General features: G+C 38.4%; 1 protein-coding gene across 9 annotated transcripts in view; it reads right to left on the reverse strand.

Moving 5' to 3' along the window:
• Elavl4 (ELAV like RNA binding protein 4) overlaps positions 1-25562 on the reverse strand; it is a 138935-nt gene that overhangs the window by 67736 nt on the left and 45637 nt on the right. For 2 of the 9 annotated variants that reach the window (XM_029539755.1, XM_029539751.1), the window contains exon 1: positions 14672-14991. The exons of 2 other annotated variants lie outside the window; for them this stretch is intronic. In XM_029539755.1, coding sequence (XP_029395615.1) covers positions 14672-14680 — 9 coding nt within the window. In that variant the 5' untranslated portion in view covers positions 14681-14991. Of the gene's footprint in view, positions 1-13901; positions 14297-14526; positions 14548-14671; positions 14992-18077; positions 18267-25562 lie in introns of those variants that run through there. 5 more of the 9 variants (XM_029539753.1, XM_029539749.1, XM_021201254.2 and 2 more) reach the window with 3 other exon arrangements.

The raw sequence follows: 25562 nt of genomic DNA on the forward strand, positions 1-25562 counted from the left end.
CAGGGTGCACTTTCACAGTGGCTTAGAAGCAAGAGTCAGAGAGAGATGCATGATGGGAAACTGAGCCAGGTCTCAGACAGCCTCCTGGGTCTTGAGAAGGCAGGAGTCACAGGCAGGAAGTAAGTATTTCGAAGGCCATCCCAACTGTGTGCCTATAGCAAAGAAGTGGTTTCTCCACTATGTATAAACAAAGCACACTCAGAAAAAGAATCCATTTTTGTTTGTTTGTTTGTTTGAGGCTCACAGCCAAATCCTCCTCAATGCCCTATTTTTGTCCTGAGTAGATCAGAGGCATTTTCAGCAGCAGCATATCACTACCCGACGATGCTAGTCCCCTTTTGTGCTCCAAAGCCATTTTAAAGTAAATTCTGCTCAGCAAATGTTACTGTCCCTTCTCCAGCACAGTACCCCTGAACAACTTGGTAAATATTTGCTGAATTGGCCTGGATTTATTCAGTAACTATGGTATAAAGAGCAATGTGCCAATAGTCAAGGCTAAGACCCAAAGGCAAGGGGGACAAAAGAGATGGGTATTGCAAGGCTGTTGCCTCAATAAGCCTGAAATGAAACTGAAATGCAAATGAAGCAACTACATGAAGGTAATACACACACCCCAAGGAAAATCAAAGGGTGCCTCATTCTTTCAGTCTGAATCCTACCTTTTAGTGCTACAACAGCTCCCTGAAGGCAGAAGACTATATGCCTTTACTACTAGTTCTTTCTGAGACCACCAAATGAGTCTCCGTAAGTACTTATCAAATGGATTTATTTTACCTCCATAGCCTGAGAGATAGAACTCAATTTGCAAATAGGTAAACCGAGGCTTGGGGAATAATATGACTTGCAGATATAAGGCTTGCAAGTGACACAGTAAAACTAGCAACATAGCCAGGATTATTACTATTGTTATTTTAAATTCTAAGGAAACTCTACCACCGACTTGTTTTCTAAATGCTACCACCAAAGAGTTTTTATTTTCACACTGTGAGGAAAATGTCCTTTCTGGTGGGAGAGAACTCAAAGTGTAAACTTTGAGTTCTCAAACTCAGATTGGATGTTGTCTACTGTCAATTTTAGGAGCTCCAAAATGCTGGCTTCAGGACTAACGACTGTGGCTACATTTCAGGTATGGACATCTACACAGTGAGACACAGTCACAAAATCTATAGTGATACTATGACTTAAAGGTTCTCTGATATTCTCTTGCCAATTCCTAGGCCAGAATATCTCCTGTTATGATTAAACCAGAAACCCAATGGCAGCTAATAAATCCTCAAGAGGAGAGACAAACTGACCTAGTTGTCTTTGTTCATGTACAGTAGGCATTTCAATATATTTTCATGGAATCAAACAGCAGCTTCCTGGTTTATCAATACTGGTTTTCTGTCAATACACTGTATAAAAATGACACACCAATGTCATTTTAATGGATTTTATCATTAAGAGATAAAGTTGAATCAACTCTATTTTATATACTAAGAAATTGAAACTCAGAATAGTTTGGTAATTTAGGCTAAACAGACTCCTGTAAGTTTAAACAGATTCAAGACTCTCAAGTCTTCTAACTATAGTTAGGTTCTTTACAGAAACAAAAAATACAGCAAAAACTACATTATGATAACTTAAATCAACTCTATATAAACACTAATGAAGAACCTACTACATACCAGACATTGAAATAAGAGGGCATGATCTTTTGTCTCCAAGCTGAAAAGATAACCAAGAGAGACCTAACTCAGAAAAGTGAGATAACATGTTACACAGCTTGAAAGAGTTTAAGTGCCCCCCCTTTTATTTTATTTTATTTATTTATTTATTTTGCTTCCCACTCGCTGCCATCTTATCTCTGGCCATTTATATCACAAAATGAGCATTACTTCTTGGTGCAAACAAGAAGCATACACTCCTTTAATAGCTTATATCTTTATGATATAAAATAAATTTCATATTTTTATTCCTATTGACTTGGTGTACAGAGGTTAGGTTATAGGGCCAGAAAACATCTTTTGAGAGTTGTGACTTCTGAAATATGTTAGCTAAGTAAAGACATCTTGGTTTTGCAAAAATGACCAGGAAATAAGCATATGCTAACCTAAGCTACCAATTAAGTGTTAAAACCACACCAAAATGCTTAAATCTTCTTAGCTGATAGCTCCTGCCTCTAAAACTTTATGTTTACACATCTTTTGCTGTGTTCACTCAAGAATTCTTACTTCAGCAAGTTCTGTAAGTTCCTGCCTCAGTGCTTTTAGACATGCTATTCTGTTCACGAGAAATCCCTCTTTCTTCCCATGTGTCTAACTGTGGGGGTTTCCCAGGATTTAGTTCATGAAGCTTTGTCTCCTTTCCCCGACAAGAACTGATGTTTCCTTCTTGTGTATAGCGTAGCTCCTCTGTTCAGACATGGTCTACACCTAGCTTGATACCATTTATTCACTGTATTAGGGGTATAGCCGGTAATGAAACATTCTAAGAGGTGTCTACAACATGGTTTTACATGTAGTAGATATGCAATATTTGTTTGCTTATTCTACAATTAAATTTTCAGCCTAGAAAAGGAATTACCTTTGTTTCCCACCAAGAAATGTAATTTTGGGGGAAGGCAAACATGTTCCCAGACACTTAGGAGTGATGACTTCTGATGTTGCTGAATTTATAAACTTAGGCAGTGTCTAAGCTTTATTTTTTTTAAAAAAGGGGGCTAACATCATCTGCCTTAATTACATTTAAAGAGACCAAATTGACAGCATAGGGCAAAAATGGTCCATTGTCAAGTAAATGTGAGTGCCGATCTCCATGGTAACAAGTATGTTCTAAGCAGAATTGAACAGGAAGAAGCTGAAGTTCGAGAATGCAAACTTGCTTCTCTGTTCATGGAACACTCATACAACTTGCTAGCTGGGAAAGCAGACTAAACCAATTTCAAGCCTGCTTCTCCGAAATTCATAAAGAGGAGAACTGTATAAACGTTCTTTAGGCAGAGTTTGGGTGTATACCCAGCCTTGGGGGAGCCTGAGGCAGGAGGATTATGGGCTTGGGGTCAGTCAGCCTGGGCTATATAGAGAAACCTTACTCTGTTGCAAAACAAAATAAAACAAAAACAAAAACTCCAAACAAACAATCAAACCAACCAACCAACTAGATAAAACAAGTCTTTATAATTGCAATTTTGAGTTCGAATATTTTTCTTCTTGTAGAAAGTTGTAGGCCAGAAATAAAATAAAATAAAATACAAGAATTAATTTCTTATATACATTGATGAAGTTTTAATTTTTAAGAATCACAAATATCTATCTAGCATGGACCTACAACTATTATCCTACTCCCTACCCTACCATTTGCTTACTCAAGTCATCAACCCAACCTCCTCTTTCTATCCTTCATTAACAGGAAACCTTTTCTTTTTTAATCCCAGAGAAATGTCTTCTCCATCGCTCTTTTCTAAAATCTTAAGATCTTTAGATATAAGATTTCTAAACTCTTAAGGCTGGAGTTTGGATCCATGGCTTCACACAGGCAAGGATACAATCACTGAATTACAGACACAGTCTACCCTTTTTGCAGCTGTATTTATGCTCATAGAACCACACTGTAAAAATCCCCAAATCTGCCGAGAGTGTCTGCATATACCACACAAGGTATATAGATGCACACCTGCAAATATAACTTTTATTCTCTTAAAGTAACCGTCTCTGAGCCTTCTGCCTCCATCTGCTAACCTAGGCCTGGCCCTGGAAGCTCCTAGTCTTTGTACAATCTTATCTAGGCTAGAATGGTTTTAGCCTCTGACACTGCTGAATAAACTCACCCTTTCAAATTCTTTCGGAAACTTGGGTGGCTGGTCAACATAGCAGTTCTGTCTCAAACTCCTTTCCAAGCTGACTGATTCAATATGGCTTCTTTCTCGAGGCCTCTCCTGAATTGCTCTCCTTGGCCTCAAACTGTCTCTAGTAATCTGTTCTCATCTCCTGGCTCCTTCTTATTCTCTGGCTCAATCTGTCTTCACCTGTGTCTAGCTTGTTCTCTCATCAACCTGGCTCTGTAAAACTCTCCTCCTAAAACTGCTTCCTTCTTCTCTCCCCCTCTCTCTACACTGTCCTTGAAGTAGCTTCCCTTTCCTCTCTTTTCTCACGGGAGTTGGGCATATCCTACCCTGTCAAATCTTTCTGATCTGTTACTATGTCTGCCACTCAATTAGACATAACTTTCAGATACTAAGTTTTCCTTCTACAAACTAACTTTACCTCCACTGCTTGCGATTTAAAGAGTGCACTAAGGGTGTATCTGTATTCCAGGCAGAGGAATTAAAGGTGTGTGCTAAGGCTGAGCCACACCCCAGCTAGAAACAATTTAAACAACAAAATCTCGGGATTCACAGTGTGATCAAATATCCTGGATGCATACCTGCTAAACTCATAGGAAATTCTTGGTAAGGACTTGAAATGGATTCGTACGTAAAGAGAAACGTCTTACTGTTTTTCACAGAATCGAAGCCCTTTAAAAAGGAAAGCACAGAGCTTAGAAGACTGGGGAGGGGGTCAGATTGATTTATAAACCCTTGCCTTGTTTTAAGGATCAAATTGAAAAACCTACTCCTCTTCATTCTGAAGTGGAATTAAAATTTTGTGACATTAAAACACTGTTTTAAGAACTGTGTTTTCAGCTTAAGTCTTGATCTACTTCAGCAACTTCTTATATTTTTTTTCCATCCTCACTGGTAAAGGTTTAGGACAATGTGTGGATTTATTTATTGTTTTGTTTTAGTCACCTCCTCAGAGCCATGGGATAAAGGTACAAATGTGAGATTTGACCTGTCCTGACTGCTCACTATTCTTAGGATGTGTCATCAATGACTGCCATGTCAAAGCTTTTGTGATGGTTCCCTTCACCTATTGCTTCTCTCTCTCTCTCTCTCTCTCTCTCTCTCTCTCTCTCTCTCTCTCTCTCAATAGGAGAGTGATAAATAGAGGGCCAGCATTATTCTCACACCTCACACACCTCTTCAGTCACACCTCACACACCTCTTCAGTTAATCTCTTCTAGAGCTGTTTGTATTGCCACGGGCCATCCATCCATCCTCCTCCTCCTCACTAAACAGAGGAGGAAAACTGAAGGGAAAGTTAGAAAAATTCCATTAACTCTTTCTGCTTCTGCTTCTCCTTTGAGAAACAGAATTTCAAAGTGCAACCACATGTGAGAACACAAGGCAGATGGAGAAAAAGGCAGAGGTAGAGACAGTAAAAAAATAGCTCCAAAGGAAATTTTGTTTCTGGGCAGAAGTGAAACAAAATATTAATTAAGCTGAACTCATTTTTATTTTCTTTCTAGTTGTCTCCTAAAGATTCTAGCAGGTTCTTTCACGAATTCAAAGACAGTATGGCACGGTTTTAAATTAATTGCATCTTCAGATTTTCTTCTTCTTCTTCTTCTTGATGACTAAATCCCAAGTTAATTCTAATTCCAAAGGATGCGTCCTTTAAAATTGGGAGGACACAGAAAATGCAGTAAAGCCACCCAACTCCATGGGAGGACTGGGGGTGTGTCTGTGTGAGAGACCTGCCATCTGTCAATTCCAGTGAGTTCTGTGAGGAGATGCTGACTCGGAAGTTATCAGGGGAAGTGCTTTCTCAGGACATCATATATACCTGACTCGGAAAAACTTCTCTTAAAAAACAGTTTTATTTTCATGGGTATGGTGTTTTGCTCACATGTATGTCTACACACCGTGGATGCACAGTGTCCTCAGAGGCTGAGAGTAGGAGCCTCTGCAATTGGAGTTGGAATGGCTGTGAGCTGCCATATGGTTGCTGGGAACCAAACCTCGCTTCTCTACAAGAGTGGTGGGTGCTCTTAACCACTGAGCCACCATTTTGGCTCCCTGAAAACTTTTGTATTTTCAGTTTCTTAGGAAATAAAACAATGACTGGGGTGATGCATTCATGGATAAAGCACTTGAGAAGCAAGTATGAGGACCAGAAGAGATGGATCTCAAGAACCCATATAAAAAGCCATGTAGGGATGGCAGCCATCTGTAACCTTAGCACTCAGGAGGTAGAGATAGAGGTTTCCTAGGTCAAACCATCTAGCTAAACTAGCCAAAATTGGCAAGCTCCAAGTTCAGCAAGAGATCCTACCTTAATAAATATAGTGGAAATTGATCATGTGAGATATCCGATATCAATTTCCAGCCTCCATAGACATGTGGACATACATGTGCCCAACATACATGCAAACACACACACACACACACACACACACACACACAGGAAGGAGGACAATAAGAAGTCATGAAAAGAAGGAAGGAAGGAACACTGAGAGAATGAACAGAATTTCTAGAGTTTTGCCAGTACAGGCAAAGATCCTCCTTATTTGGAGGCACTTAGGGTTCTACAACTGAGCTGGCTTGACCAGCATAAGCATGCTTAATCTGGAATCTGTAGGAATGAAACTGATTTTCCTAGATGGGGACAGGCCAATATATATGCTTTTTAGCTTCAACTGCACAGTGGCCCTCTGGGTCCTAATCACAATAACCAGGTTGATTTCAAGAGTGGAACCTCTTCCATTATAGAGGCAATTAAAATATAATCAAGCTGGGAAGTTATCCTCCCCCAAAGTCACCTAAAACAGAACAACTCCAAAATAAAAGCAATTTACATACTTTAGTCCAAATTACAAAGTAAAAGCTAAGGATTGCCTTTTAATATCCTGAATAATAAATGTACATTTATGTAAAGCTTCCTTTGGGGAACAGTTACGATGAGGACAACTCTCCCAATATTTTTCATAAGTATCATTTTTGCTTTGGTGTTTCAGTAAGAATCTGGACTTGGGGGAATTAGACTGTCTGTACCCAGTACATCAACAGAGATAATTAATGTTTAAGACATGTACGATATCCAAATTTTAGATGTGTGGTTGGCTACATTACAAAAAGGAACATAAGAAATCACGAGCCAAATCTGGTCCAAATCACGAATTTGCAGGGATGTAGTCAGTTTACTCTACTTTAAGTAAGCAGTTTCCCAGTTCAAGTTTCACTAGCAAAGATGTCAGGCTTTCTCCACTTTTAAACAACCCTCAGAGCCTCAGTTTATTGTTAGATCTGTATTTACTACTGTGGCTTATTCAAAGGGGACATTCGAAGTAAGTATGTAAGTAAGTAAATAAGTAACTAGCTCAACTTGATTCTTGTTTTTCACATACAAATTCAAAAGCAAACTTTTAAGGGGTTTAAGTTCATAAAACACAGGTTAGGGAAACACAGACTACTTGATAAGTTATTATTGGCACAAGCCATGGCATAGTAGATGTCACAGCCGTATTTAACACACACACACACACACACACACACACACACACACACACACACACACTGGGTTAGAGACAGAGACACACAGAGATAAACAGATAGATGATAGATAGTCCACACTATTTATCTAGATATGTAGTAAAAGATAACACTAAGCCTTCTACTACATTAGCAGAGTTCTTGTTTGAGCAAAAGTATGTTAGGAGGGTCACAGAATTCCCAGGTACAGTCACAGAGCAAAAGTATAAAAGACATCTGTGCTAGGTCTAGTGACATACAACTGTATTTTTAGATAGTCTTAAGGCTGAGGTAGCTGGGAAGATTGCTCAAGTCCAATACTTTAAGACCAGCTTGGACAGCATACATGGAGGCCTTGCCTCAAGAAAGAATTAAAAATGAATTTCTGTTAGAAGAAAGGTATTCATATTTCTGTAAAAGTAACAGGCTCCAGGCAAGTTTCATAGGTATCTGGCTGAAAGATAATTTCTTTCTAACTGTCCAAACTGCTTCTTTCTGAGGCTGAACACCTGGATACATGGAACAAAAATGTCTAGAAGATCTTTAATTTCTGTCTTTTGGAGTCATTTAGAGACTCTTACAAAGGATACACCACTGATGCTCAACTTGAAGGTTCTGATGAACCTTCACACTGTGACACATTTTGACACAGTGACATTGGGCTATAGGCTTCTTAAAACCTCTTACCTCATCTTTATCCCTAGTCATAGAAATAGCCTCTAATTGTATTTTTTTTTTGATCATTGAAAAAAGTTGAAAGAAGTGGCAACCTTGAATTACAAAGAATGTACATAAGAAGTCCTCAGCGAACACATCTTCATGGAACAAGGAATGGTCATCAGCTCTGCTGTACCCTGATGGCAAAGCAAACCCAAAGGCTGCTTGTTACAAGAGGGGGAACAAAGAAAGTGGGTTTACAGAAGCACACGAGCAAGATAGGATCCCATGCGCACACAGTGCAGGCAGAGGAGACCTCCAAGATGTGGTGTTCTCTGAATTTGTCATCTAGACTGGAATTCACTCTTTGCCTCCTTCTATCCTGAAAAGCAATCACATTTCCTATAGAAAACAAAGGTTTATTTTGTTCTTATAGTTGAAAACTTAAACTCAATAAATGCTACTTTTCAAACCAAGAGTCCACTGAAAGTCATTTTCAGGGGACACCTAAGTCATGTAATTTTTTTTTTTCACTAACAAAACCCCATATGTTAGTTTTGTATTTAACTACTTCTGGGGTTAAAAACAAGTATCTTTTAACAATAGCATCAACAACGAAGATGTAAACACAATGTACTAACAATATTTCTTCAATATTTTTACTGATTTCCTAACTGAAATTTATTTAAAGATTCTTTGATTGACTTCAGCATTTCTTGAGTCTTGAGACAATTTTTACTGGTGCACCCGCCTGTGTGTGCGTGTGTGTGTGTGTGTGTGTGTGTGTGTGTGTGTGTGTGTGTGTTAATCTCAGGTGTTGACTAGGATCTCCGTAAGACTAGTTCAAAGCAAAAATGGTGGAGGCAGAATCTCAGGGTTGGGGGAGGGGGAGGGGAGAAGAGAGACCTGGGAGGGGTGGGAGAGTGAGACACTAGCCTGATAAGAGCACCAAAAATGTAGCTTAATTTTTAATGAATTCATGAACAACATAAACATTACCACCAAGCTAAGGATGTCCACACCTAGCTAGCTGGCGGATCGCTTTCCTATTTTCTTCCTTGTGTAACAATTTCCTTTCTAAAGTGATTGGTTCCTAACACTGATGCTCCAAAGCTATTGTGGACATGCTGATTGAATTCTTAATGAGGTAAACAACAAACAAAATGGCTCATCTCTGTACCCCAGCTAGGACTACAAACCAGCTATTATTAAAGGTGTGAACAAGCAAACAAGGAAGTAATGAACCTGCAAAGTCAAGGTTCTGTGAAATCACGGGGTATCCTGCATTTAACAGTTCAGATGTATTACTCATTATCTTCTACACCAGAAAGCTATAGATCCACATGTTGATGTCCTGTGTGTCATGGTCCAATGCCCCTCTACCCAACTATGTTCCTGCCTCTCATTCTTGTCCTTTAGTCTTTTTTTCCCCTTTTAATTGCTAGAGACCTGAATTAAGACAATCATTGCTTGTGAAACCTCCACCTACCCACTTGCCTTTAGGCCATCCTCCCCCCTTTTAACCCATAGAAGCCATTGATCTACAGACATCCTCTAGCTATAAAAAAAATACTGAGGCTTTAAAGCCAGAGGGTAACCCTAAAACATCCTACCCTTACAATACTTGAAAAAAACAAAGCATAGGATGCCAACAGGGCTATTCTACCACCTCCTCCTCCTCATTATTATTATGACCATTACCACTGTTAATATTATATTAATATGCCCCCAAAGAACAAAAGCCCCCATTTTAATTCAAACTCTATCCCTTGATCTCTTGATCGAGTGCACACTTTTTAGCTCACAGACATAGTTCAGGATTTTCACATTTATAGCTCCTCAAGTGGTTGGTACAGAAAGTGTTTGGCTTCTAATGGAAGTCTGTAGAGTCTCAACATCATTTTGGATGAATATATGAAAATTCATGTTTTTTTCTCATAAGAGAACTCTTAGAATTAACACAGAAAATAAAGTACTTAAGAAAAACAGCCTACTTCAGTTTCTTTTCCATTTAGAGATCCATATACACATATAGGTTAATGTTTACACACTTGGTTAATGCCAAATAAGAAAAAGCTAACAGACACAAGAATTTGTAAAAATACAGATACCACCCTCCCCCTATATCCATCAAATGCATGAAGGAATGGGTAATCAGGAATGAAAAGTTGACATGGCTCCCTTCCAAAGGGGAATCGACTAATTCTGCCCACAGTCCATCAACTGCAAGACTGTAAGATAGAAGCTTGAGAGTGTTCATGTCCCTTTTTACCCCCCGAAACTTGAAATGACATTGGAAAAATACTGCATTGCAGCATTTGCCAGCACACACGTATGTCTAGCAATCGCTGAGTAGCTCACCAAAATAAAGTAATATGTATCAAATGTCCAGGCATGTAAATTAAGTGTGCAATAGCCACAGATCACTGGAATTGCTGAAGAAATTTGTCAAGACCGAAGTAGTTCTGTCCATATGTAATGCCCTCTATCAAGATTGTCCGCCATTCCTTACTTGTGACACTCACAGATAATTTGCTTCTTCTCCTTTTTTTGTTTTTAATGAAAATCAGGTATTAAAGTACCAAAGGCTAAATGAGGCAGAATGCCTCTTTATAGATGGGGTAGTATTTTGTCTAGGAAGAGAATTCAACCACAGAAAGAAGGTAAGTGCAGAGAGAAGAGACCAAAGCAAAGGATTTGCCCTGAGGAAGCCCTTTCATTGTTCATAGTAACTCTGACTTGAGAAAAGACCTCACTTCATCCACAAATCCTTTTAGAGACAATGAACACACACACACACACACACACACACACACACACACAAAATTACACAAGTACCATTCATGTAATGATTTTAGATTTAAAATTTCAGACCCATTTTTCCTAATAGAAACCTTAAATTTAAAATATCCGAAGTCGACCATGTCTCAAATACTTTTAGCGATATTGAATCTAGAACTAAAATACATACACACTATCATTTTTATTTCTCTCTCTTTAAAAATATTCAGTTAGAACTACCTCAAAATAACCTGGTATTGCTTTCATAACAAAATCCCCATATTAAACAAAACAAGAAAGGTCCTTAGGAGAATAAAAAAAAAGTTTTAAGGCTTTGTGTAAACCACCAGACATCAGCAAGCCCACCTAGTCTTGCCAAGAGGATGACTTGAATAAATGATGGTTAGGAATGAATGCGACTCAAATAAATGCATACATTCTTAAAAACACGATATTAAAATCAGAGTATAAATAAATGATTCTCAGAGTAATTTTTTCCTATTCTCCTTTGCTCCATTCATTTAATTCCTCCAAAAAATTAGATATCATCTGATTTAATCAATGCATTGCTATGAAACACAGAGGCAATTGGAAACTGATATAGTCAATGTTTTTGAAGTGATATTTCCATCCAGATTTTTACTTCATAATAATTGCATATCCGCTCTTGCGTTCCCATTAGGGTATCCCCCCACATGAAGGTAGTAGGTATTAATATTTTTTTAAAACAAAGAAGCAAGAAAAATCAGCAGTAGAGGCATGTGTCTTTTTTTTTCATAACCAAGCCAAGGTGACAGTTTTTATAGAAACCATTTCCCCTAACTAAAACCTGCCAGAAAATTCTCAGAAAATAAAACTTTATTAGTGATAATAAAAACTATTTTATTTTAATAGATTATATGTGGTTATACACTAAAGAGCGGAAAACAAGGTTCAAGCATAGGACAAAAATATAAGTTTATTTTTTTACCTTAAGAGTAAAACCAAAATAATACCTCCCCCAACCGGAAAACAAAACAAAAAGAACCATTTTCACAGGAAAAAAAAAATGGTGGGGCCAATGGTACAGATTTGTAATGGAGAGAAAACAAATTAAGAGGATTTTCAATAAAGGCAATTATATTTTCCACTCTTGCAATACATTTGAGTTTCTTAATCTTTCATTTTGGGGCTTCAAATTAGCTCCCCGATTATGTATCTTTATTGTCACCAGGAAGCAACCACAACTGAGGAATATTTCAGGTTTTATTTATGCTGCTCTGATTGACTCAAGTACTCTCTCTGTTAGTGCTTTTTGGTTGGTACCCACCATTACTGGGAAAAAGACACTACTGAGACAAGCACTCAGAGAGAGGAGTGAGAGATGCCTGTCACCCAGCGTTTATGTGCATGGGTCCCACCAGACATCAAGAGACACTTACAAAAGATCACCTTTTCACTCAGTTTATGCCAAGACTCAAGGCCAAATGCGTTTGCAAGTGGAGAGCATGGATAGATTCTGTGGTCAGAGGAATGGGCAGTGGAGGAAAAGGTTGTTCAGTTATTATACTCTAAAGACATTTATTTATACTCCAGACCTAAAATGAGAGATACGATGAACTCTTTGAAACTACAGTAGCAGCATCCAATGTAGTAAAAATGCCAGCATCACCTAACACAAAAATCACTGGCTAGTATAAAGCTAATCTACTTACATATTTTTCCTATGAATAATTGTTGGAAATTTTGGAGAAATCATTTGCAGAATCTATCAGCTGTGGGAATTTACTACTATGCTTCTGTCAACTTCATTCAATATAATTTACATTTTTTAAATGGTCTCAGAAGATTTCTTGTAATTTTTTGCACGTACAATTTCACAGCAGGGAAAGGGGGAAGGAGAGAGAGAGAGAGAGAGAGAGAGAGAGAGAGAGAGAGAGAGAGAGAAAGAGAAAGACAGAGAGACCCTATTCTCCCTTCCCCCTCCTCTCTCTTTTTTTAAACAAACAAACAAAAAGAAAAAGAGGAGAGATTGAACAGATGCTTAAAAATAGATTCGAAAAATCACTGTAAACCAGAGTTAGAAATGTAATTAACACCTATTTAGGAAGAATAATTAAAGTTGGGCTAGTCACAAAGAACAGCAAAGATAATCGAGGTCCTGTCCCCCTCCTCCCTTTTTACACTGTTTGCAGTGTGTTCTCATGATAGCCACCTGCTCCCTGCTCGGCTTTGCCTCTGTTCGTTTCCCCGGCAACCTTTCATTGGGTTTTCCTCCCAGCTATCGCTTTCAGTTGGGCTGCTCGGTCTAATCTTATTTGTTTTACACCCATCAAAACAAGCAGCCAGACAAAGGCAATCCTCTAAGAATGGGAAAAAGACCACAGCTTTGTTATAACATCTATGCAGAGTGAAAAGTCCTCCTTGGGCTTCTCTGATTTTTTTTTTTTTTTATGAATGTATAGCTTTCCCCACTACCCAGTCCCAAATCCCCTGAAATATATTGCTGGTGAAAATTCAAAGTCAAAGTGGGCACTCATGGCATCAGTTCGTGCCATTTTGTGCCATATCTTTAGGGTCAACACCAGGAGACAGGAACAACACTCAAGGAGTTTCCCTGTTTCTTTTTCCAGAAAAAGACGATGCTAAAAATAGATTTACTACTTCGGCAGAAAGGTTTTCCACTTCCCTATCCACATCTCAAAGTCCTGTTTCACAATTGCATCTGCTGGTACTGAATCTCACCTCCTCCACCCCTCATTCCCAGCCTTCCCCATCACTCCTAGCACGAAGACTGAAAAAGAAATGTGCCTTTAACTTTAACAGTCGTGTAATTCGGCTGAAGGCTCTCAGAGGCGGTGGACATGCCAGCCAACAGTGACGGTGACATTGTGATTGTCAAAAAAAGACACCAACCTTGCTTGCCTAAAATGTGTTTGATGGAAGAGACAGTATATGCCTTGTGTGCATGCAATGCCATTATACTTAGAGGCAGATTCTGAATTTCAGAAAAAGAAATACTAATACACACACACCAGAATAGTGATTTACGATGCAGTCCACCATCCTTACACACACACACACACACACACACACACACACACACACACACACACGGCTGGAACCTCCAAGCTGCCTTCTTCTTTTCACTTACCATCTTCAAGCCATTCCACTCCATCTGTGATCAGAAGATGGACCCTCACACAGTGTGTCAAAAGCAGAAAGGAGCGTTATGTAAAAGCTGACATTCCCTTCTTACAGAGCTGCTGCCCAGAGAAGGAAGCAACAACTCAACACGCCAGGCACCGCTACACATACAAGCCGCCTCCTCTTTTTATGAGGTCATGACAGGAAACTCTTTGAAATACAAGATGCAGCGTTTACTGAAGCCCAAATAAATCACTCTCTTTGCCGTTTTGACTGCGCAGTCCCCAGAAACACAACTGCCCATCTCAACGTTCAGCATCCAGGAGCTGCCTCTCGAGGTTTACATTTCCACCAGAACAGAAATGGAGAGATTCCTAACCCTGCTGCATCCACCCAATGCCCCACAAAACCCAGGCATGTAGACAAGCCTCTTCTCTCTTACAAAAAGAAACCCTCTTCCTCCCCCTCAGATGGTCTCAAGTAATAGAATCTTTTTCAACAAACCAGCAATTATTTCAGCCCATCCCCACCCTCGGCTTTTATGTGGAAGGGAAAACTGACAACGACCTGTTAAAAATGACAATCTCTCTCCCCACTGCTTTTCAAAAAAAAAAAAAAAAAAAAGGACCTACCCGCACGCTACACAAAAGATATAGTAAATGAAAGAAGCAGAGAACTAAACTCTCGTGCAAGCATTAAGACTGGCCAAGGTGTAGACGCTTGTCTTCCCTTTAGCAACACGAACAACAGATTATATATATATCTAGGCATACCTACCATAACCATTCTTATTGGCAAATATTGGGTCTCGCAGCGCTTCGACTCTTCTCTTAAAATTTGCAAAGGTTTCAGGATATACTTTAAAAAATGACTACTATTGTGTATATATATAGTATATATATATACTATATATATACTATATATATTTAATATATATATTAAAGATCCACAGACCACAGTGTGGATGATTGTAAAGTAAATCTATTATTGGGAGGGGGTGGGGTGGGAAAGAAAGGGGGAAAAAAAAAGAGAGGAAGAAAAGGCGCAGTGAGCTGAAACCCCTGATTCTAGGATGTAGATAAGAACAACTGAACAGAGCCTTGCTGAAATTGGCTCGAAGCTTCCCCTTTTTACATCCATTTATGGGACCATCTGTCAGCTGAAGCCAGACTCTGATTGGCTGGGGAAACGAAGGGAGGCGTTGCAACATCAGGTGCTATTTAAATTAGCTACTGCCAGATTGACGATGTTAATGATCTGGTGACCTCTACAACAACAGAGACCAGATTTCTGAACTGCTTCTTGTGTCTGGTAATTAAAGCCCGGCTGAAGCAACAACAGCCATGCTTGTATTTTTTACCTTTTACCTTCTTCCAGCTCAAAAAGTCCTGTCACAACTGCAGGTCATTGGAGGACTGCAAACCTTCACAGTGGGAGTGTCCTTCCTTTCCGGGTCCTGGGGGAATACAGGAGCCCATCCCTCCAATAGAGGGCTTTTTCTGTGGAGAGTATTTTCAACCACCTTATCTTTCTTGACAGTTGCTTTCTAGCGAAATGCATATTTAATGATCTGCCTCTAGGCTTAAAGATACAACAAAAGCACTTTAATGTGCTAATAATTCTACATTTTAACTTTATTATTTCCCAGTATCGCTGGTTTTCTGTAAGTAGTGCTGCTTTTTTACAGCTAACATGACCAACATTTCAAAAGCATTCAAGTTTGGGATTAAGCTTGATGAGTGAATTGGGTTCACAACTTTGCCTTAAAAACTATTTCCTAAGAGTTAAAATAAAAAAAGAAAGAAAGAAAGAAAAAAAGAAAGGGACAAAAAGCTGGGGGAAGGAGGAGAGCAGCTGTCAGCTTCCACCTTTCTGTCTTCTGTATGAGATTTCCACAACAGAGAAGGATGAATGATTTACTTAAATGAATTTATTTTCCAACTTAGGGGCATGCACTGCATTTTTAAAAAAATTGAGTAAAACATACCCCATTTTTCTTTCCCTCCTGTGGTGAGGGTAAAATATGATTCGGAAATAAAACAGCCTCATGTTTATTATGTGTGCAGACCACTCATCTTGTTCAACTGAAGAGGAGATTTTTGCCTCTCCCTTCGCTTCCTTCCCCAGCCCCTGCCTTCTTAAATGTACAAAGGACACTTAGCAAGGATGTGGTGGTGTATATAGACTGTATGCTTATACAACACATTTCATAGCCTCTGTATCACTACACTTGCAAAACTACACACAGGAGTTTTTGGGGCCTGGGTTTTTAAGTGGCTTACCTGAGACCCTTTGCCTCATACCTATGAAGAAGGGTAAACACACTATGTACTTAATAAACTTCACAGTTTAATAAACTTCTTTTCCAATAAGTGCACAGAGGTAAAAAATAGTCCATGTAGTGTTTAACTTTTGCCTGAAGTTGACAGTGGGCTAGAGTAGGAATAGTGGAACCACAGGTCAAACTAAGTTATATTTCTGGACTTCAGAGTCTAAGCGTAAATAAGTTGGTGAAAAATTGCTAGGAAAGAAAAATACAACCCTTCATTTTTAAAGGTCAAAACAATTCTTTTCAGAGCATAGCTTCGTGAACACAGGCAATAAACATACATATACACACTCTATGAAAATACAGATATACCATGGAACAATGTATCGGGCACTTGATGTAGATCCTTTGCTTACATTTAAATAAATCCAGCATTTAGAAATAAAGGTGGATGAAGAAGGAGCAGAAACATGAAGCTTTACTGGAGCTGGCCCTTCAGGTAGAACAACAGCAAAGGAAGGGAACTTTAAAAACAATTTCCTTAGCACCTGCGTGGTGAGTCCTGTGAGCCACACTGGAGCCAGAACACTTGCTGCACTGCACTCTAAGGATGAATTCTCAGGTTCAATGCTCCAAACAGCTTGATGTTCACATATAGGATAGGTCTACATGTCCTAAATTAACAGCCAAAGTCCTCCTGTGTGTATCTCACCAATATCAAAATATTGGAGGAGTATATTGACACAATTCTGACTATTACGTAAATAAAAACAGCTCTCTTGGAACAAAATATTTACCTGATATTTCTATGCAGGTCATAGAAGGTGAAATTTTTAGCACCTCTTTTTTTCTCATCCATATTAATCACAGTATACTCATTGAGCCCTAAATTAACATTAGGTATATTCAAAAACATTCCGGTCATGTTTCCAAAATAGTAACCATACATTATACCATAAACAATTACCTGGTCTTGCTAGGCTAAAAAAAAAAAAAAAATCCATGCGCTTTGTATATTGATCACTTCTGAAAAAAAAAAAAAAAAAAACCTCCACTCTAAAGTCTTTCAAAGGAATCCTCAAACAAACGCACAAATGTCCTCAGAGGCCTTTTCTCTCTCTAAAGACAAAGGCTGAATCCTATTGTTGGGAAAAGTCAACCTTATTATCGCATTTCCAATAGTACCATTCATCTTTCAGCGTGAGGGGCTGACCGCTACATCAGTGGTGTGACATTTGTAAAGCAACAGATTCTCAATATATTATCTTAAGAATCAGGCAGGCAAGTCTCCCAGTCATGCATGTTTCTTTTTTTTTTCCTTCTACAATCCACCACCACAGAAAGAAACTTGTCTCACTCCAAGCAGCTAAGGCAACCTAAAAAAAAAAAAAAAAAAAACGGTATCCCAGCGCTGTGGGGCTGGCTGCGCCGCTGTGTCCCTCTTACCATAAATGAGCAGTTTCTTGACTCATTAATAACAATTTCCCTTAAAAGAAGTAATCCCATATCAGGCAGCCCCTCGCCACCATGCACACATCCCAAAGGCTGCAGATATCTCAGCTCGGTCGCCGGCAGCCAGCTTTCCCACACAGAGTCCAGATGGACTGTACCAGAAGCCAATTCAGCGTTAATAACTACGTACTCCGCACAGTGGAGAAGCTTTACGTGGCACAATGGGCTAGGAAAGAGGAAAATTAAAAAAAAGAAAGATAGACAACCAAATTCTCCAAAAGCACGGAAAGCAAAGAACAGAAAGAGAAGCATGAATTATTTTTCTAGACTTCTACGAAGGGGGGCGGGGGAGAAAAAAAAGGAAAGGGAAAAGAAGAAGAGAAAAGAACCCTTCATAAACATAGGGGGAAATGGGGGGGGGTAAAAACAGATGCTGCCCAGAAAAAAGTGACAAAATATTACCTCATTATTTAATAAAGCAGCATTAAGCGTCCTGCTGATTTCAAACATCTTGCCACAGATTTTGTTTTAAGAGAAACAGATAGAATCCTTTGCAAAGCACTCCGTCTGCAAAGGGTTCTTCAATTTTCTTGCGCACCACGGAACAGTCAATATATGATTTCCCCAGAGTTCGCACATTAAAACCTCTAGTCAGTGAGCTGAATTTTCCCCTTATCTCTCACACAGTAGACTCCTGTTACATGCACTGCTCTCTTTGCAAGAGCAGCCTGCCCCAAACATGGCTGGTGTTTAAACTACTCTTTAAAGTAACAGTTCACTATATAACCACCAGGTGGGTAGAGTGCTCAGATGGAAATAGAGTGACCTAAAAGGTAGGTGTGTGTGTGCGCGCTTTTTCCTTGGAATTGCTTTTAGGTATAGGATATGATGTGAGACACAGGCAAATTTGTTTCTACTGTATTATGTCTAAGTAAATAATTTTCTTCCTCTTGACTTAAAGCAAGGAGACAAAACAGAACAAAACACTACCAAGCAATTCTAACAAGAACTGTGTAGAATGGAACACAAACAAGACTTGTTTCATTCTGCAAATGATGAAAGAGAGAAATACAATTAACCCTGAGAAAGGGAGAACTAAAAAGTCCATGAAAATTTTTTTCTTTTTACAATGAGAGAAATATGCACAGTCGATAAAAACTGGATTCAGATGTATGTATACTATGTGAATAAAACACATACAAATTGGAGACAAGAGCTGAAGGTGTAACTTTCCTTTTGAGTTTATTTGACACTGTTTCAACTGATTTAAATGACCAAAAGCTTAAAGCAAAGACACCAAAAAACAAACAAAAAGCAAAACAAAACAAAGGCAAAACCAAAACTAAGTATGTCTTTTAAAAGTGCAGCCATACTACCAGCTATAAACAACCACAAGCTCAATCCAGACACATGTCTCTACCCAGAGCTCTTCTTTCCCCCTTAAGATCTACCCTGAAGAGGAACACTTTTGCTCGATGTTGTTTTGGAGGTGTACCTAATAACTTGGCATCTTCTTTGTACCACTCTATTCCAATTAACCTGATCTTCTGCCAAGAATAAAGAGGAAAATAAAGTTGAAATCTCCCAAAGATGGAGAAGAGGGTAATATAAAGATATAGAGCTGCATGGTTATGTGGCCATATCTTAACAAGAATCTTACTAATAACAAAGCAAGCCCATGTCGTTTATTTTCCAATGTGTCTACATCAGAAGCCAACACACACACACACACACACACACACACACACACACACACACACACACACACGNCAATGTGTCTACATCAGAAGCCAACACACACACACACACACACACACACACACACACACACACACACACACACACGAACGTGCACATGCACACATACCTGGCATTTTTGTTTTTCTTGGCTGGACAATATTGAAGCTCTGAGCGTCCACATCTCTGGAGACACAAATGCCAATTCTTGTATTTTTCCAGTCCATCCAGACAGCACTTAGCTACACAAGATAGCAACTGCCTCCTTTATCTTTAAGTCAAGTCTGCATCATTTAATAGCATTTAACCTCCTCGCATATATTAAGTTTCAAGTGACAATTTTTAACTGGGGAGTGAGAAGGAGGAGTTGCTCTCATCAAACTCTGGTTGTATGAAATAAGCTAATTTGTACACTCACCATATGTCTTAAACACTAATTAAAAAATGTCACTTTCTTCAAACATTAAAATGTAATCAGCCTAGTAAATAAAATATTCTTGAGTTTTCTTGCCTTGGTGATAATTTAAAGGGTGTTTATCTCAAGGTAACCTTTCTAACTTGATTATCAAGGAAGACTTTAGATTTCAAAAGGGAAAAAAGGAAATGCTAAGGGTCAGGGCTTTGGGGCAGGGAAAAGAGAAAACCACTACTGTACGAAGCTGCACAAAGGAAAATAAGATGAAGCGGGGGTTTTAAAGACCCATAGTCTTGTTACCCTAAGGCAAATCCAGCCAATCAATACCACCCATTGACGGTCTACCATCTGCCATGCTACGGAAAGATGTGGCTAAACAGACCTGTTCCATATGACTGTGGCTGGCTCATTTTCAGTCGATTAGGGCAGTTCCAGAGCATTCACGTGCAACACACAAAACTCCAAGTCAGTCTGCGCCTCTCTCCACACCAGTCCCCCGAGCACAGCTGCAGACCTTGCCTCCTGTTCTGGCTGTCCAGATGATCTTTTCTTGCTCCTCAATTGAATTAGCAAAATGGTGAGGGAAGGTAGAACACACACACACACACACACACACACACACACACACACACACACACACACACACACAATTGCTGGTTCTCCTTCACTGTCATGCAGAAATCTGGAATTGCACATGCTCTGTCCTAATAGAATTATGGCTCACCATTTAAATAGCATCATCAGTGGCTGCGACCTGACATTTCCCCGTGGTTCAGTTTCTTTTTATCCTTTTTCCCTTTTCAAAACAAAATATATAAATTGTTGGTGTTTCTTCCTTTACAGACAATATAATTACTCTCAGATGGTGGGATACTATATTTAAAAGCTTTGATAAAAATCTTAAGGTTAATTTTCCTTTGTTGAATCATGGTGTTGGTTGTCTTCTTTTTTCCCCCTGTAGAAACATTAAATCAGTTTTATTGGAAAGTGGACACATATTGCTGAGGCAAGAAAGATGCACCAGGCTGACACTGACTCTGCAAGAGAATTAGAAATTCACTGTGGAATGTTCTCTCAAAGATATATGATCTGACTGTTTGATGCCTTTCTCCTTCCTAAGTGGCATATCTACTATAGTCTGAGGGAGAGTGCTACTGTCTGGAATGCATGACTAACAGATTTCTGAGCTACTTGAATTGCTAAGAGTTCACCTGTGCAGGTAAACTGACCAGAGCAGACTTATACGCCATCGCCCACTCTCCTAAACTCATGCTTGAATGGCTTTTGAATGTAGGCTTCTTTCCAGAGGCAAGGTACATTTGCCTTCTCAAATTTGCCTTGGACTACACTCTTCAAAAAATAATATGACTCTCTGGAAAAGAAATGCACAGGATAAGAAGATTGCTTTATTTAGGAAGTTTTCTAAAAAGGACAGAATTTAGATGTAGCAACAGTCTAGACTTTTCTCTGATATATTCTTTCCAGCACATGACAGTCTGCAGGGTCAGTGTGAAAACACACAAGGATTTCAGAAGATCCCTGCCTTAAGGGATCTGAGACCTTTTAATATTAGTTCAAAAGAGCTCTACCCAAAAGAAAATAAAAACAAAGCAAAGAAGTCCTTGTCTAAATTTAAGTAAAAAAATAAAGTATAACAAGTGATGAGATCTGGGGTAGCTGTTAGGCTCTTGGAGGATATTATGTTTAATTTGCTTAGTTCTGTTCTGAAAGTAATTCAATGTGTTATTAAAAGGTCTAGGTTCATTTATAATTTTGCAGCTGATAATAATGAAATAGATGTATTATAAAAGGCAAGGAGGTTTCCAGTTTAGAAAAAAGAGGAGAGTGAGGAAGGGGATGAAAGGTGAGAGGGGAGGAGGGACAAATAAAAGGGTTTATAAATGAGAGTAAAATATGCAGTCTTGTACCAGAAGTTTACCATACACTAAACAATGTACTAGGCACCTGACACACACTACATCACAGCACACAGAAGTGTGCCTTCCTGATTTAAAAGTAAGCTTTTCCTCTACCATGGAACAATGAACTCAGTAAAAAAGTTGAATGATTGAAAAAGATGGACATAGTCAAGGAGAGGAAGGAAAGGGAAGGTAGGAGGCATGTCTAGTTTTTCTCAATGGAAAAAGACCAACAGATTTGTTTGTTATGTTTTCAGCCAGGTATGGCCTCCAGTTGTCTCATTATAATCTATTATGATTAGTCTGTAAATCAAGAATGTGGGAGATATGAAGGGTTAAAGTTGGAAAGCAAAAATTCCTAAAGCCCAAAGGGCAGAATTCCTAAGCACACCTTCCCCCCCACCACCACTTTTCTATGTCTAGAAAAGCTCGATGATCATTGGTTGAATTAACTTCTATGGTCTCATTAGCAGACTGTACAAATATGTGTGTGTATATGTATCTATAAATAATATATAGTATATACACTATATATATGAGTGAAGATCAATAGTCACATATATACTATCCCAAGGCCTAATTCATTCAACCCAACTAGGGTTTTCTGAACAGTAACCTTCATTACTCTTAGCTTCTTCATCTGTAAAATGAGCACAACACTTTTCTTAAAGTTTGTTGCCAGTGTTAAAAACAAACATAGGCTTGGTAGAGATAGTACCCTACATGGCAGTCTTTTATTACTAATATAAAGAATGTAAGGAATGAATAAATCAGTAGTAGCTTTAAGAGAAAATCTTGTTGAAGAATGTATGATATAACGACCCTTCAAACAATTGGAGAATACTAACACAGTAATAGCTAACAAAGGTTTGAATGGACTCTCTCAGTTCTAATGCTTGCTGTAGATAAACATTTGCTTAGTCCTGTGGGTAAAGTTTAGTGCTAAATTCTTAATATGAGACCCAAAAAATAATTATAAATTGCAGTCCTCACCTTCAAGGAACTTACAATTCAAATGGAGCAGAACTTTGATTTGCATGTGTTGAGTCCTAACAGTATAGGGAGAATGTCAAAAGACAGTATAAATTGGAGATGCTACATTTGGGGCTAAGTTTTAAAGAATGATAGGAGTTTGCCAGGAAAGTTATAATATTTGTTTCAGAACAAAACTAGTGGATGAGATTTGGAAAATAATATTAACAGCCAGATTATTCTAGCCACACCCCTTCCAAGGAACCCATAGTAACTGCTCCTATTTTTAAATTATAAACAGAACATGATTATATGGTGATGAATGCAAGGACCTTTATTTAGAAGTACTGCTGTAAAAGGAACAATAATTAAAAATCACAGTGTCTATTATGTGTCAAACATTGCATAAAATGCTTTGCTTATACATATCAGTCTCACAACCCTGAGACTTCAAATGAAGAAATAAATTACCAGGACATTTAAGTGTTTTTTTTTTTCCTGAGGATCATATGGCCATTAAGAAGCAATTTTATTTTTCAAATATACTATGTGCTCCCACCCAACTTGTTCACATGTTTTTACTACAGTATAGATATAGTATGTTCCATTTAAAAGTCTAGGTCTAAGTAAATGTAAGTATTATTCTCTGCAGTATTTTGCACTTAAAAATTCACATTAAGAGTAATGTCTTTGACATCTCCCGACTTGTATGGCACAACCCAAAATATCTGTGCACAAGGCTTGAACTGCAATTTTAGTATCCGGCCACCAGGTGTTGATAGACCCTGACCTAAAAAAAAAAAAACATTTAGAACATCACAATTGCCCACTGTTATGTTGTGTGTATTCTTTCTGGTCACTGGAAGTAGATCAGAAAGTGCCTAATCTTTGGATGTTTACTAAAACCCGAAGGCATTTACCATTCAAGATACTTTATAAATGCATTTAAAAAAATTCAACTGTGAACATAATCCCAAGCCTTGATAATATTTCAACAATTCTATTATAGACTGTATTCAATGAATTACAGCCCACTGTTATTTTTATGCTGTACTGTGAGAGTGCATGGTAGAAATTGTATATTATTTCCTTAGAATCCCAGCACATAGAAAATCAGTACTTGGGATATGGTGGGCACTCAATAAAAGAACATAAATTATTGATTCCAAATATTTTAGACAAACTCATGAACAAAATGCTTAGGGCACAATTATTTGGTACTTTATGCACTAATGCATAGTTCTCTATATTGACTTACTCTTACCATTGGGTTATTAAAGAAAAAAAGTAAACTTTGCAGAGGTTGGGCATGAGCAGATGTTTTTAGATCAGCAACCATAGCTGCTTTCTCTTCAATGGGCAGGCACATCCCTTTTGTCTTAGTCAAGGACCTTTTAGTTTCACAGAACCATACCCTGCTAAGTGGCCTAGTTTACATGTATAACTTTCATACACACTCAGACGTTGCTTCCTTTCTCCATGAGAGGTAAGGAAAAGTGAGAAATAAGAGAGTTTGCACTAGACAACTCTCAGAAAGCGGCAACTCTCCACTTGACCTTTCTTACTTTTCCTTCGTCTTTGGCTCTGAAGCTGGGGGAATGATTTTACTATTTCTAAGCAGAGGAGTAAAGTTGCACATTAGTGCTGAGTAGCTCATTTGCCTTAGCAACTCCTTAGCAACAGCAGCTTCAAGTTCAAAATACCTCCTTGAAAAGGATCACATCTTTAATGAAGATGAGTACTTTTTATGTAAGGCTTTTGGGCAGAAGTTTTAACATTACAACCTCTTTAAGAATTGTTTGCTACAGAGTCCTACTACATGTAAACATTTTATGAGACATTATAGGTATTCAAAATGATGCTGGCCTCCTACAAACATTCAGTTCTGGAAAAGCCCTGATCCTACTTTGAAATTATTCTTAAATACACAATTCAAAAAATATCAAGTCACCACTTACCTTGGGTTCCTATAGAAATTGTGGTTATATCTAATTCTTTTAAAATGTGATATTTTAAAAAGATATATTCTTGTAACATGTCTATATCAGAATCACTATCTAGCTATCCATCACAACACCTTTTCTGAGAAGAGTAAATAGCTAAATTTACAGAGTTTAAAGTCAACATTAGGCATTTACAATACTACATGGAACCTAAGGTTCTGTGCACAAGTCAGATAAAACACAAAAACAGCCGGACTTAGCTTCAAATTAGGACTTTGGGATTTCATGATTTGATACTTAGCTTGTCTGCTTCATTATGAATAAAATGGACTATAAGGTGATCACTGCCCACCACAGTTGACTATTTGTCCTTTATCAGTGAAGTGAGAATGCTTTCAAAAAGTATTCCTGGCCTCCAAAAGTCCTGAGACTCTAAATGTGTGCCAAGGAGACTTTTGAAACTCTTAAGGTTTTATTACTTAAATAAAGTACAAACTCCAGTTTGAAATTTGTTCATTGTCTGATAGTGCACAGGTACCTTGAGGCAGAAGGAAACAAAACACCCAGAACTCAGTCATCTCAGTGGCCTCTTCACTTTTAAAGGTACATTATTAACTTGGACTATGCAACCTACTACGTGTGCCAATTCCAAGACGCTGGGCACCAAAAGATGGACTATTCTCCTAGAGGTCTCATGAAGTAGAAGTAGTTAGCCCAGCTGAGCCATCTACTCAACACAAACATTATGCATTTCCATGTGTAGAAGAAAGAGTCTAGAATAATGAACTTTATGCACAGGAGCTGCTCTATTTTCATGAAAGGAAAATCCATTTTAATTTACACTGGAGAGTGTACAGGGAGGGAATCATGAAACCTCAAGAATGGTCAGTCTTCGCCATTTTGGTAAAGATAACTTAATTTGTCTGTGTGTGTGTGTGTGTGTGTGTGTGTGTGTGTGTGT

The sequence above is a fragment of the Mus pahari genome, chromosome 6, assembly GCF_900095145.1.
Source record: "Mus pahari chromosome 6, PAHARI_EIJ_v1.1, whole genome shotgun sequence".
Lineage (NCBI taxonomy): Eukaryota > Metazoa > Chordata > Mammalia > Rodentia > Muridae > Mus > Mus pahari.